The sequence below is a fragment of the Herpailurus yagouaroundi genome, unplaced genomic scaffold (genome assembly GCF_014898765.1).
Source record: "Herpailurus yagouaroundi ecotype Mexico unplaced genomic scaffold, PumYag 28, whole genome shotgun sequence".
Taxonomy (NCBI): domain Eukaryota; kingdom Metazoa; phylum Chordata; class Mammalia; order Carnivora; family Felidae; genus Herpailurus; species Herpailurus yagouaroundi.
In genome coordinates this window covers 133,909,444-133,923,224 of record NW_024412376.1, presented here as the reverse complement: position 1 = coordinate 133,923,224, position 13,781 = coordinate 133,909,444, and the positions used below count along the sequence as shown (strand labels likewise).

The following is a 13,781-nucleotide window of genomic DNA, read 5'->3' as shown; positions in this document are numbered from 1 at the left end:
GGCTGAGGGAGTTTATTAGGACACCATTAGGAGGAATTGGGCAGGGTGGGGAAACCACAATAAGATGGGGAGGCCTCTACCACCACCTGGCCTGGGGAAATAGGATGGCACAAGAGGAGGCAGGGAACTTTGGAGAACCCAAGGACGGGCCCCAGACAGAGCTGTGGTCCTCAGGGGATTGGTGCAGCCCATCTGCTTCTGCGGTAAGGGGCAGCTTAAACACTCCTCCTCCCTCTCCTCCACACCCCCCCCCGCCCCCGCCCCACCTCCTGCCTCCCTCCCATTCACGGAACCTGGACACCCAGATCGGATCAGCCTCTCAGATGGAGGATGGAGAGGTAATCAGAAGTTAGCCAACGCTCTCTCTTCCCAGGTCAGCGTTTATCTTCTCTTTTACCTTCTTAACATACATGACTCTCCACAATTATTTTGTTTTACACGTTTGTTGTCCCTCCCCCCATTCCCTCTAGAATGTAGTTATCTTAGAGGGCATAGATTTCGGAGTTTTAAATTTTTCTTTCTTTTTTCATCTCTGGGTCCCCAGCGCCAACCTCAGTGTCTGATATATAGCAGGCGCACAGTAAATATGGGTTGAATGAATCCAAAGACTGGGTCACAAATAGCTCTCTTGAAGAGAAAAGGCTTATAGGGGTCGTTTTTCCTTTTTCGTACGAAAGGATCGGGTGAGTGAACACTCCGGAGCGCCAGGACCGAGGCCGCACCTCTTGCCCCCACTTCCGCGGCCGGGAAGGACGGCAGGTGCGGCCAGGCCACTGCCCGAGCGTCCTCCTGCCCCGCTGCGGCCGCGCCGGCTCGCCCGGGAACGTGTGCGTCACGGTGGGCACGCGTCTCCCAGGTGCCGCCAGACCCGCCCGTCCGCAGCGGGCCCGGCGCGGGGACGTGCGGGGCGGCTGGCCGAGTCCCTCTCCAGGCCCCGTTGCGGGCAGGGAGGGAGACACCCAGTGCTCCCTCGTGGTTATTTTTAGTCGGTTGCTGACACCCTCCCCCCGGAGGGGGGGCGAGCCGCCCGAGAAGGTGGGGAGAGAGGGAGCTCCCGGCGCCTCCGCGCTCGCTCCCGCCGGGGACTCAGGGCGCGGCGGAGCCCGGGCGGCGCAGGGAACAGCTGCCGCGGCGTCCTCCGGCAGCGCGCCGCTCTCCTCCGGGACCTGCGCCGGGCGGGGGCGGGGCGGGTAGGGGAGGGGAGAGCGAGCGAGCGGGCGGGCGGGAAGGGGCGGGGAGCACGCTCCTGCGGCGGCAGCGGTGGCGGCGGCCGTCCTCATCCCAGCGGCCCAGCGCTCGAGTGCACGCGGGGCTTCGCAAATGGCTTGTCCCGCCCTGGGTCTGGAAGCTCTTCAGCCTCTGCAGCCGGAGCCGCCCCCCGAGCCCGCTTTCTCCGAGGCGCAGAAGTGGATCGAGGTAGGTGCTCGGGACTGGCGGGAGGCCTTGCAGGGGCGTCCGAAGCCACCTACCCGCACACACGGACGACAGGTCCAGTCTCGCCTCCCCCGCCCCCCCCCCCCCACTTTCTTTTGCCAGCTGCTCCGGGTCACCCGCCCGGGGCCTCGGGCGAGCTGGGATGCCTGGCACGGGTCTCGGGCGAGGGTGGGCGCGAATAAGGGACGCTGCAGTCTAGCTGCGCGCGTGGATAGCAGGAATCGGGCTTCTGCGCCTCCATCCCTCCTGCCTGCCAGCCGCGCAAATCTCAGCTCCCGCCGCTTCCACGCGGGGCCAAGGGAAGCGCTGTGCCCGCAGAGGCGCCGCAAAGGCGCAGGAAGCGCGAGACCCAGAGTGCTGCGGGCGCCGCATTTCAGGGGGTCCTGCTCACCGTCTTACCTTCTGCCTCTTGACGCCCCCCGCCCCCCCCCCCCCCAGCTACTCCCGAGCGGAGTTGGCAGTGTCTCCACGGAAGCGCGTACCCACCGGAGCTTCTGGCTGTATTCCTGGCAGTGGGTCAGGTGTGAGCCTGGCATAGCGCACAGGGCCGGCAGCCTGCAAGACCCACCTGCGAGCGCGCCATCCGCATAGACGCTGCCTAGCCATTGGCAGCTCCCACTCCATGCCAGAGGCGGTGGGGCGGGCTCCCAGGGGCCGGGTACCCGGCCCCGCTGCATATTTCACTTCTTAAATGACTCGGTGGCAGGCCAGGGAAATCACTGGAGCTCTCGGCTCAGTCCGGGAAGCGCTCGCCGGGTGATCCTGATTCTCGATGTCTATCTGTAGATGCAGTTTGGTGGCCCTGCGCTCTCGAAATGACGTGTCTGCCGGGGATCAGGACGCTTGGAGGGCGCGAGGGGGGAAAGGTGACCCCCTGTGATCCGTGCACTGAGCCTCTGTGTCTCTGGACCACCTTTCTGAAGGCTTAGCGGAAGGCAAATTTGACCCTTTTTCTCAGTGACAGGCAGCCCTCCTTGCCGATAGTTCAAAGGAAGAAAGGTACCGCTAAGTCATTGGCCCAGCAATGGTGAAGCCTGTTCCTACCCAGCTTGTCACTCAGTGACATCCCCTGTGGCACAACAGTTCTCAAGATGCTGCTGGGGTAACAGCGCTACATGGTACAGATTTGAACCTGCTGAGCTGCCTGCAGAAACCACCCTCATTTAAGGCTGCCCTAATGCTCCAGCAAGGGACCTCCACCTCACTGGGTTAACCCGCCGCCCGCAGGATTGTTAGGCAGAGTTTAGAAACATCTGTTTAAAAATAGGGCTAAAGAAACAGAAGAATAAACTCGAGGCTTTTTTGATAAAAACCCCAATCATATCTCTCTTAATGTGATGGCTCATGATCAGATGAGAAGACGACTCGGGCTTTTAATTTTTGGAATGTGGCTGGAAAGGCTTGGGGCGCGATGGTGCTGTGTGTGCTGCCCCCAGGGCACACAGGAGACATATCCGTGTTCGCTGGCTTATTGAGAGTTGGAGAACTGTATTTTTCATGTTCTTGAACTTTAAAATTCTCAGGCGAGATTTTGGATGTGGAGAGTAGGTAAGGGGAGGGTATCAGGGCAGGGCAATCTTGCAATTCTTGAAGGCAAGTGGTTTATCTTCAATATCCTTAATCTAACATTGATATAGCCTACTTAAAAAAATGTGTTGTAGTATAAATTACATGCAGGAAAGTGCACAAATCTTTTTTTTATTAATTTTTTTACATTTTTTATTTATTTTTGAGAGACAGAGCACAAGTTGGGGAGGGGCAGAGAGAGAAGGAGACACAGAATCCGAAGCAGGCTCCAGGTTCCGAGCTGTCAGCACAGAGCCTGATGCAGGGCTCGAACTCACGAACTGTGAGATCATGACCTGAGCTGAAGTCGGACGCCTAACGGACTGAGCCACTCAGGAGCCCCAGGAAAGTGCACAAATCTTAAGTGCACATCTCCACGAATGTTGTCACGTGTATATATATACACAATTATAGTCCTCACCTAGGTGGAGATCTAAACCGTCTCCTTCAGCCCAGAGGACCACGGTCTGTTTTTAAGTGGTGGTGTACATTAGGCTACATATTTATTATGCAGGGCAGGATATCAGCTTTTGTCTTGGTTCCACTGGTTTTAAAAAAAAGAAGGGCTTCCTTAGGAAAGCAGAGCCCCATTAGGCCCTGTAGACGGTCTGGCATTATTCGTCCTACCTTACCAGTATGCCAGTTTGAGCCTGCGAAAACCGAGGGGCGCGCGTGCCTTTAGGACCAGGCGCTCTGCTCTGCGCGTGCATTATTGAAGCGGCCTATCTCCTTTCAATTGCGGAGTTCGGTTTCTGAGAAAGGAGAGCTTCCCCTCCCAGGCTGTATAAAAAGGTATTTGCTCCAGGGAGAGATAGTGACCTCCCCCTTTCCTTCGCGGAGGTTCCTCTTGAAATGTAAATGCCGTGTCTACAAACCCGGGGAACCCGGGAGCGGTAACAGATGGTTTTGCACGCAGTTGCCCGGTGAACAAAGATTCCTCGGCTAATATAGCAATAATGTAGCACTCGGAGGGAGCTGAATTCCTGGATGGATCGTTATCTCGAGACAATTGCATCTCCTTTAGGGGCCCCATTGTCTTCAGCGACATCCTCATTGGTAGGGCTTTGTTTTTCACTTTTGTTCCGTCGGTGATTAAATTTCCCACAGGCGCCCCTCCCCCCCTTGAGTAGTCAGGAATTTCACCCTTTCAGAAAAATGTTCCCTTGGGTGCAGCAGGTTAATAAACAAACTTTGCAGCTTGTCTCTCCTCCTCAGTCCTTGGTCTTCCTTGAGTCATGGGTTGGCGAGAAAAGGTTCATTCTTAATAAAGGCTTGAGGAACAAGCTCCATGAGATCACTTGTTAGTGAGGAATTTCTCAGCCTTCAGCCGGGGCTGTTGGAGGGCCGGGTTACTGGCAGGAAACGGTGGCCTGGGAACTGATGCTGCCACCTCAGCCCACCCCCAGTTTCTGCCTTAGCTGGCAAAGGTGAAAACCCTGATGGAGGTCACAGACCATGTGGGAACAGCTCCGTAAGGCGGTGCCTCTTTTTATAGCTGCATGTGTTCATGTGGGTTTAGGGCACCCCTGAAGGAAACAGCAAACTTCCAGTATTAAGTGTGGCTACCAGCAGGCAGGAGCCTAACTTCCTTCCAGATTCCTTTTGTAGAAGGCCTTCCTAAACAAAGGGGCAGCCAGACAGCACTGGGATTAAGAGGTCAGACTTCGGAGCTGGGGAGTCTGGGTTTGAATCCTGGGTCTCTTGCCCTCTAGCTGCGTGACCTCAGGCCGCGTTTCCTCTCCTTTTGGTTCTAAGCATTTTCTTTGAAAGCTAGCTCTGCTTGTTAAAATATATTGTGGAAAGCATCTGTAAAACAGGGGCACTAATAATAGCTTACCTATCTCTAGCGTGAGTGTGTGAGAATTAGATAAGTTAATAGTTTTTAAATGCTTAGAATGGTACCCAGTATCAGGAAGGGCCGAGTAACGAGTGGTTGGCATTATCTCCGTTACTCCTGCTAGAACCACCACCATCACCACCACGAACATGATTAACACTCCTGTTACTGCTATGATTGTCATCTTCCTGCAGCTGTTTTGAAAGAAAATCTTCAGGACCCTGGGTTTCTTCCCGTAAAAAGTGTAATTCAATCACCTACCGATCTCATGCCATTATTTACCTTGTTAGCTCTGAACACCTGGCCTAGAACTTAAGTAGATGCTCGGCTAACTTACATTCAAAGAGATTTAGGGATCAGAGCAAAACCAGTAATGTGTACTTATAAAATGATCCTGGTAGTCCATTAATGCTTAGAAAATCATTCCTCAATACTGTGTTGAAACTTTAAGTTTAATGCAGAATCTTTGTTACTAACCACTAGGCAGAGTGCTCAATGCCTCTCCTCTGGCAGACGACCCAGTAGTCAGGTTATTAGACAAATAGTGGCTGTCTGAATATTCATCTCAAATATAGCAGTGTTTTGTTCACTAAAGTTGTACCTGCGCCTGCTGGGAAGAAGGAGAAATCCCCCCCTCTGTTTCCCTTCCTTCCTTTCTTTCCTTTTTTTCTTTTTTCCCCTGATGATATTTACTGACTTACAGGAGTTTGTTAGCAGGTAGATGATTCTAATTTTTTTTTTTAGTAATCAAGATCCTCCCCCCCCCCCCCCACCCTTTGCCTCTCTGCCCACAACAATTTTTATCTGTTCTAATCTGTAGTTCTTCTCTGCAGTGCCAAACACTTTCTGGAGAAACAGATGTCCCTTCAACTTGGTTTCAGTTATGATTTGGAATAGGTTGCTAGGTCTTTGAGGAGGGGTTGGAAATTTCAACCCAACTCAGCCTTGCTTGCTTCTCAACTCGAGAAGTCTCTGGACCCCTTTAACTTTAATCATAGCATGCCTCTGGGGCTTGGTGCTGAATATAATCTTATTTGTGACCTAATCCGTATTTCACAGGAGTGGGAACTAGTGCTGGGAGAGATCAGTTCCTCATTTTGGGTCATTTCCCCTGTCCGTATAGAACTGTTTTCTTATTCAACTGGGACCTGAGTTTGAAGATTAAAAGCACCGAGGATCCCTTAGCTCTCCAAGACTGAAAGATGTTGTATTGTTTGGCAGTGGGGAAAATTTATGAGTAGTCTTTGAGAGAATCTAGCATTTAGCGGCCAGTAATATATGACATTTGCAATGTAATGACAGGTGAATATGTGCCATAAGTTATATAGTCCTTCAAATTCTCCACCTCGTAGGGACCCCATGAGTCTTACGTCTTTTTACCACAGCGAAGATGTAACCTTGCACATGCTTCTCCAGCATTGCTTGGAGACCTGAGGAAGAGGAAGAAAACCTTTGCTGGCTCGATGGAGAAAGGAGTAGGGGTCTGAATGGATATGTAAATTAGAGCAGGCAGCGTCTTTCTCACAAGGACATTTAAATAATCTGGCCTGTTTGTATGCAAGGGCTGCTGTGACACAAGGTTGTCATGTGGTAGGAGCACAGAGAGGTCCCACAGATTTGGGGAAAGGGGAAGCGGAATAGGAGGTTGAGCGGGTACTTCTTGCCCCAGCATCTCCCCGGAAACCGAGTTTGCATCAAGGGAGCTCCAAATGCAAGCCTGAGCTCTGGTCACCAGGAAGGGGTAGGGTGGGACGTGTGTTCCCAGCGACTGGAGCCCTTGGCCCCCTGCTCTCTGCTGATGCATGACAATGGAGCCGTGATGCAGACATCTGGCTGTGATTCTGTGGGTGGCAGTCAGTGCTAGGTGGGACCAGGCAGCTCCTGGAAAGCAGCCTGCCAGCTTCTCTTTTTGCTTTGAATCATTCTGAAATTTAAGAGTGTTACAGTTAGGAGTACCATGGTAGTGATGATGATGGTAATGAAACTGAGGCTCATGATGAAAAAAGCTGATACTTACTGAGTACTTACTGTGTGCTAGGTGCTGGGTTAAAAAGTCTGTGTCTGCACGAATCCCTTAGAAGTAAGTACTATTATCATCCCCATTTACAGATGAGAAAATTGAGGCTCTAAGAGATTTGGTATCTTGTCCAAAGTTAAAAGTAAGTGGCATAACTAGGACTTAGGCACCGTTTCTCAACTTTTATGAATATCTATATCTTTAGATACCTCAAATCTATAGTTGAGGAAATTGGGGCTTTCGGGAATCAGGGAACATGTCCAGAGTCACCTAGTCAGTAAGAACTTGTTAGAGTCAGGATTCAAACCCAGGCTGTCTGACTCTGCAACCCTTGTTGTCTGATCCTTATGTTGCTTCCCACATCAGGACCGGGTTTAACAACTCCTGTAAGGACTAAGCATCCTGTTCCTCTGACTGCAGAGATCTCCCATTCCCCCACCCCATTTCCCTGTAGGTGTGGACAGGATGTGGATTTCTGAAGCTGTGGGTCCCTAGACAACTCCCATCACTGGTCTTTTTCAGCTGCAGGACCTAGGGGCCCTCCTCACTTGGACACACCACGTGTGGGGTGTAACATTGGTGGGGAGCAGGAGACCAAGGAGGTGCGCTATGGAGGCCCTCAGGTGAGAAGTATTAGGCTCCTCACCTTTGCCTGCTGCCTTCAGACCTCACGTTGCTAACGTGGGCATTGGAGTTGTTTGTAGTTCAGGATTGCTAGGATCTGGTTTCTGTCTCCTGTTGCCACTGCCACAGCCCACAGTCACTCCGCTGAACTTTTATTAGGGCCAAGTGGCCAATAGGTAGGTGAGAAGGTTTTAATTTTTTTAAAGCTTGCTGATTCATTATCATATGCTTGTTTAAAGAAGGCCGGTACCAGAATATTATGTTTACGATCTTCAGGACCACGGCTCTCTCGTTACAGTTTTCTCCCCAGTGCCTGTTGCACAGTGGGACTGAATAAATGCATAGTCTGTGTGTGCTTTTAACATTACCTGATGGAGAAGGTGCACTATTCCATACTTTACATTCCCCAGAGAGTTTGAGCCAAGACCCGTGTGGCCTGTTTTATTTTCCAAAGATGGGTGCGAATCGATGTCTTTTCTCCGTGCTGATGTGTTTAAGCGCTGTTTGCGCATCCGTCTGAGGCCTTTCCCACAGCTCCTTCACCTTCACCCGAGAGTGCTCCCATCTGGCTAGGATCGCACCTGGGAACAGCTTCGTTGTTGAGTTCAGCCAGGAAGCAAGTCCTTCCGAGAGAGGAGCTTGTCAGCCTCCCCTGGAGGTATCCCTGTTCCATCCCGAAGAACCAGAGGGTCTGAACAAAGCAGCTCTGTGACTTCTGGGAATCTTGGCAGGTACTCAGCATCCCTGTCACCTCCCTTGCAGTCTGACCTTAATCGTCCTGGCCTTCGCTTTCACGGGTGAGGACTGAATCAGTTAACGCTGGTTGATCTTTGACTAAACTACTCTCACTGGAGCTAGGTTTTCTTTTTAAGGCCAGTTTGCTCTTCTGTGGTTCAGAAAAATGTGCAGAACAATTTTATCATATTTCCCCTCATTTGTTCCTAAGGATGTGTGTGTGTTTACATTTGAAGCCAAAGAAAGGTCTCAGATATGGTCTTTTTGGGGTGGAGGGTTGGGTGGGAAAAAGGACAATTTCAGTGAAGTCAGATGAGGAAAGGAAAGGAAAGGATAATAGAACTTTGTTTTTAAGTGATTGGGAAATATAAAAATAGCCTAAACTAGAGGGTTACTAGATGATACAGGGGGAAAAAAATAGTTCTTAAAAAATGACAAAATATTGGAAAGACTTCTGCCTGGACATGTGGAGATGTTATATCTCTCTCTGCAAGGAAAAATGATGTCATGGAGTTCAGTGCTGCTGTGGTAGAATTCCATGTTTGCAATGTTGAAAACAACACTCCCCGAGAGATGTCCTTGTGCAGCTAACCCTGACGGGATGGCCCTTGTATCTCAGGGAATGATCTTTGGCGTAAGGGAAAAAATGAGGTGACATAGTCATAGAACATGGACTTAAGGAATATCTTGGTGGGTACCTTTTCTCACTAAACTCATACTATCAGCAAAACTGCATCTTCTATCTAGCGTGGGACCCTAAGAACAAAATATTGGTTAGGCTGAGGAAGCTCCATGTTTCCACGGCTCTGCATTCTGCCTGTGCTAGTAACTGTGGGGTAGCTAGTGCAAGATGCAGCTTGGACACCTGGTCAACCATAGAATTTAGAGCCATACCCCACCCATCTATCCCTAAATAGCCCATTAGGAGGCTATGTAAGAATAGACCTGCACTTGTTCTTTTTTTTTTTTTTTTTTTTTTTTAAGTAAATGTCAAGGGCAAGGGCTTGTGGCATTTTTATTGCCATGACCCAACACTGTTATAAAAAATCCCCAGCCTTATTTTCCTCAACAAGGGATTGAAGTTTTATTTATTATGCTGAGTACACAGCTCTCTCTTCCTTCCCCAAGAAACATTTAAAAAAGAATGATATTCAAACAATTATCTTATTCTAATAGGAAACTGAACAAAGGCTAGGATAGGCTCAGCCAGATGGTTTCAAATATGAAAATAATCAAATAATTATTTGGGACACTTGGCTCTCATTTGTAAGTTCACTTCAGTGTCAACACTAAAGATATGCATTAATGGTGGAAATAAATATCAGTGTGTTAAAGCGTTTTAAATGAATTAAAAAATTTGTTTCCTGGAAAGTGGTTACTAAGCTCCAACAATGTGCCAGGCATAGTGCTAACAACCAGGGTCAGGTGGCGAACAACATACCTCGACTTCCCATCTACATGAAATACACAAGGTGGTATGTGTATGAGTTGAGCTTGAACAATAAATACACAATTGCAAATTGGGGTAAGTACTATGAAGACAAAAAATGGGGGCTTAAGAGAAAAGTATTTGAGGTAGACAAGGACTCAGTGAAAGTAATTAAGCTAAGACCGTTGAAGGGTGCTGAACGGGGGAATTAGTTGGATACTGATTTATTGAAACAAGAGCTTGCATGCTTTTATTGTGATTATGCTTTGAGTAAAGGTAGAACAGAAATGCTGTTAAAGATCTCCAGATGTATTGAAGGTGCGTGTATGTGGAGGGGAGGGGGCAGGAAAGGGGGCTGAGTAAGAGTTCTTGAATGTTCTTGCAGGCCACTCAGAGTAGGGTTTGCATGATGATCACTGTACCTCTTAGACCCAGGCACTGAAAAATCAAGAACTCTTCTAAGAGAAGCGACAGAGAGGATCTTGGGGTTTCTTTTTTCAGCCTGGACTCTGGAATTAAAATTCTTCTAGAAAATCTTATAAAATTCTTCTATAGAAGCCGTGCCTCACTCTGTGGTAAGAAGAGGCTTGCAAGAAACCTGCCTGCCTTTTAGCGAGTAAGCAGAATGATTTTGTATGAGAATTTGGGTGATGACCTACACATGTCCTTTAACTGAGGAACTTGCCCCAGACTCCTCTAAAAGAAGGAACTTTCTAAACTAATAAAGTTATGTGCCATTTGGGAACCCCAGAAATTGTAAACTCTGGAGGTCTGTGACTTTGGTTTCTTTAAACCCTTGAAACCACCATCTCTAGACCCCCTTCCTCATGGTTCAATGTGGCTGCTAGAGACTCATCATCACATCATCTCTCCAGAAAGTAGGATGGAAAAATGGAAAATGAAGACTACATCCTTCCCTGATAAGATGCCTTTTAGACAATTCTTCCTGATACTTCTGCTTATATTTTATTGCCCAGATTTTCAGTACCATGGCCACTCCTGGTTAGAGGGAAGGCTGCAGTGTCCTCAGGTCATACTCTGGGTTCTGTTACTCAGAAGAAAGGGGAAAATGGCTCTTGAGGTAGGGGGACCCTGGGATGTCCTTTCTTCACTTCTCCAGGGACAAATCCTTTCCAGACGGAGCTTCAATATGTCTGCCTCTGAAAAAGACTCCCTGATTCCTCTAAGCCCATTAATCCTTCCTTCTCTGTGCAAATCTGGCATTTAGTATTCTGTTAGAAACGTTGTCATGTATCATTGTAACAAATGTATGGTTGCCTGGGATCTGCCTCCTTTGATAAACCCCAGAGCTCTTGTGGACAAGGACTGGGTTTTCGTCCCTGTCCCCACTCCTCCTCAGTCTGCTCCCCACTGGAGCCCCGTGGCCACATTACCCACGGCCTGAAAAGTTTCTCAGGGAGCCTGTGCCCGGCCACAGTTGCCTGATTGGCACTTGGACTCAGCCGTGGCAGAGAAAATAGACTCTGTTGCTGCCCTGACAGGAAGCAAAGCTTTTTTTTTTTTTTTTTTTTTTTTTTAAGGCTGATTAAAAAAAGCAGTTTACCCAGTGGTTGCCTGGAGACAGTCAGTGATTGGACACTTGGAAAGTGATTTCACTGTTGGCTCTTAAGCAGGTGATATCAGTTGAAGGAATGACTTAGGAGGCCAACTTTCTCCTCAGGTTGGATTGGACCGATGTGGGGCTCACAGTTCCTGTCTGCAGGGATGGAGAGCAAACATCTCTGTTCTTTAAACAAACATGCCCCCGGCATTCTGGCCTGGGACTCTCATCTCTTCCTCTCCCACCTCAGAGCAATCAGCTTCCTCTCTCTTACCTGTTGTGGGGGTCCGGATAAGTCCCACCTCTTAGCATGAAAGAAAGATCAGAGTACTTCTACTTACGGGATATTTTTTTTTTTTTTTTTTTTAAAGGCACTGAGGAATTTTTATTACAGTGGTGGCCTGTATGAGTTCTTATTAGATAGGTATTTTTGAAAGGAGAATATCCCATAAAAACTAATGACCAGTAGCTGGCAGTAAAAAATGACCATGGCTATGACCATCAATTGTCATGACCCAATGGAAACCCCGAGAAATAGCATCCTCTCTGCCTTTCCTGCAGAAAATGTACAAAGGACCTTTTGGAGCTGAATGTTGTCATCGGCCAACAGATGTGGTTGCCGCAGCCTGTTTCCACAGAGACCTTGCAAGATGTCATAAATAGGAGGGGTGGGTGACAAGTGGAGCCTGATTCATCATGTTGCAAAAGTTGACAGAATGTGATAACATCAAGTGATAAAGTGGCGAGTTCAGTGCCAAGGAAAATAGTGATAGTTAACATATTTCCAGACCACTATGTGCCCATGCCTAGTCTAGGCCCTTGTTTGAATTAATGGGATTATCCTATATGTATAGTGTATCTATACTATATATATAGTATATCTATATTGCGTAATTATAATTGTGTAAGTTATATTGTATAAATATAATTGTATATGTATCTATAGTATATGTATAGTGGATACAGCACACCTAGCATTGTGCCTGGTACATAGGTGCTTCTCAGGTAAGCACCATTTTATGCCCATTTTACAGACAAGAAAACTGGACTACAGTTACCTGATTCGCCTGGTATCAAACAACTAAGTGTCAGGGTTGGAGATTGTACCCAGGCAGTCCCATTCCAGAGCTTGAGCTTGGGCTAGTGACTGCTGTGCTCCAGAAGAAAAGGCAAAACTTCTAAAAGTCATGATCCCAACTAACTCTCTAACCAAGCAGGTGACCTGCCCTCCCAATCTCCCTCCTTTCCCCTAAACAGCTGTTTATTGAACATCTTCTTTGTGCATGGTGCTATTAGTTGCTAGGAAACAGTTTTGTCTGTGCTAGTAATTTGCAGTGGTCTTACTGCTTTTTTTCAGTGTTCTGGTTACAAAATTGAATGGGATTTGAGCCTTCTGCCTGAAGTCTCTATTTCCCATAAGCCCTGTTATTTTTTAGTGTGTGATTTTGCAAAACACGAGGTTGGCTATTTGTCTTACTTTGGGACATCATTCATTCACTTTCAGGGATGTGTGTATTGTTTTGCAATAGAAAGACTTGGATCTTAACGTTTTATACAGACTTACTTTCTTTTCACTCACAAGCTCTTGCGTACAGCTGTAATCTGGGAATCTGGGATCTTGGGTCATAAGGAGACTTTTTTTTAGGAACTTCACATTTCCTATCCACTGTCACAAGACCTTGGACGCTCAGCAGTATGTGAGACACCCGTGGTTGCTGCCCTTGTGCGATTATATTCCACCGTGAACACAGAATTCTGAGCCCAGAAGTCCACGTGTCATACATGTTCAGAAAGGGAAGAGCAGGTCGTGTGGATCGTGGAGAGGCTGGGACCACCTTGGGCCTTAGGCGGGCCTCTGAGGAAGGGCTGTTTAGGCTGAGACCCAAAGGATGAGCAGGAACTGGCCAGGCAAAAAGGGGGAAAGGGACAAAGGAGCCCATCGAGGTGCAGTAGGTAGTGGAAGGACTGCTCGGCCCTCAGGCAGAAGGTGTCTTCAGTGCTGCCTGGCCGGAGCCTGGGGCCATGGATGGCTCTCTCTGGAAGGTCACATCTTCTTCAAACTCCCGCAAATTACCATAGTCCATGACAAAAGTTTTTGAAGGCTTGTAACCTGGCTGGCCCTGTTCTAAGCATTTTACTTCCCACCCATCCTGTGAGCTAAGTTCAAACTCTTTTTAATTCCCACTTTATAGAGAAACAAGTAACGTCACACAGTCATTAGGTTGTGGAGCTGACCTTCAGACCCAGGCAGCCTGGCTGGTAACCACTGTGCCATGGGGTGTGATACAGGCTCTTCACCAAGAGCATCCTTGAGGGATAGTGGCGAGGGGAGCGTAGTGAGGAATGTGGGGTGGGGTTGGGGAATGCCTAAGGATGCAGGAGGCCAGTGTTGGCCTTAGACATGCTTTCGGTATTTTTTGAAGAAATCTCCCCAAATGAATCTCCTCACCCACTACACTGCTTGATAATTGGTGCCACCTAGAAAGGAGAAAGAGCTTATCCAAAGGAGGTTCCAGGCATGTCCCCAACTCCACATTCTTTTTTTTTTTTTTTTCAACGTTTATTTATTTTTGGGACA

The 13,781-nt window shown here is 48.4% G+C and overlaps 1 protein-coding gene across 8 annotated transcripts in view; it reads left to right on the top strand.

Annotated features, from left to right (window-relative positions):
• The first annotated feature begins 1,238 nt into the window (after positions 1 to 1,238).
• LIMCH1 (LIM and calponin homology domains 1) overlaps positions 1,239 to 13,781 on the top strand; it is a 328,015-nt gene continuing 315,472 nt past the window's right edge. For 7 of the 8 annotated variants that reach the window (XM_040484986.1, XM_040484961.1, XM_040484967.1 and 4 more), the window contains exon 1: positions 1,244 to 1,416. In XM_040484986.1, coding sequence (XP_040340920.1) covers positions 1,321 to 1,416 — 96 coding nt within the window. In that variant the 5' untranslated portion in view covers positions 1,244 to 1,320. Of the gene's footprint in view, positions 1,417 to 13,781 lie in introns of all 8 variants that reach the window. The other variant, XM_040484938.1, reaches the window with a different exon arrangement.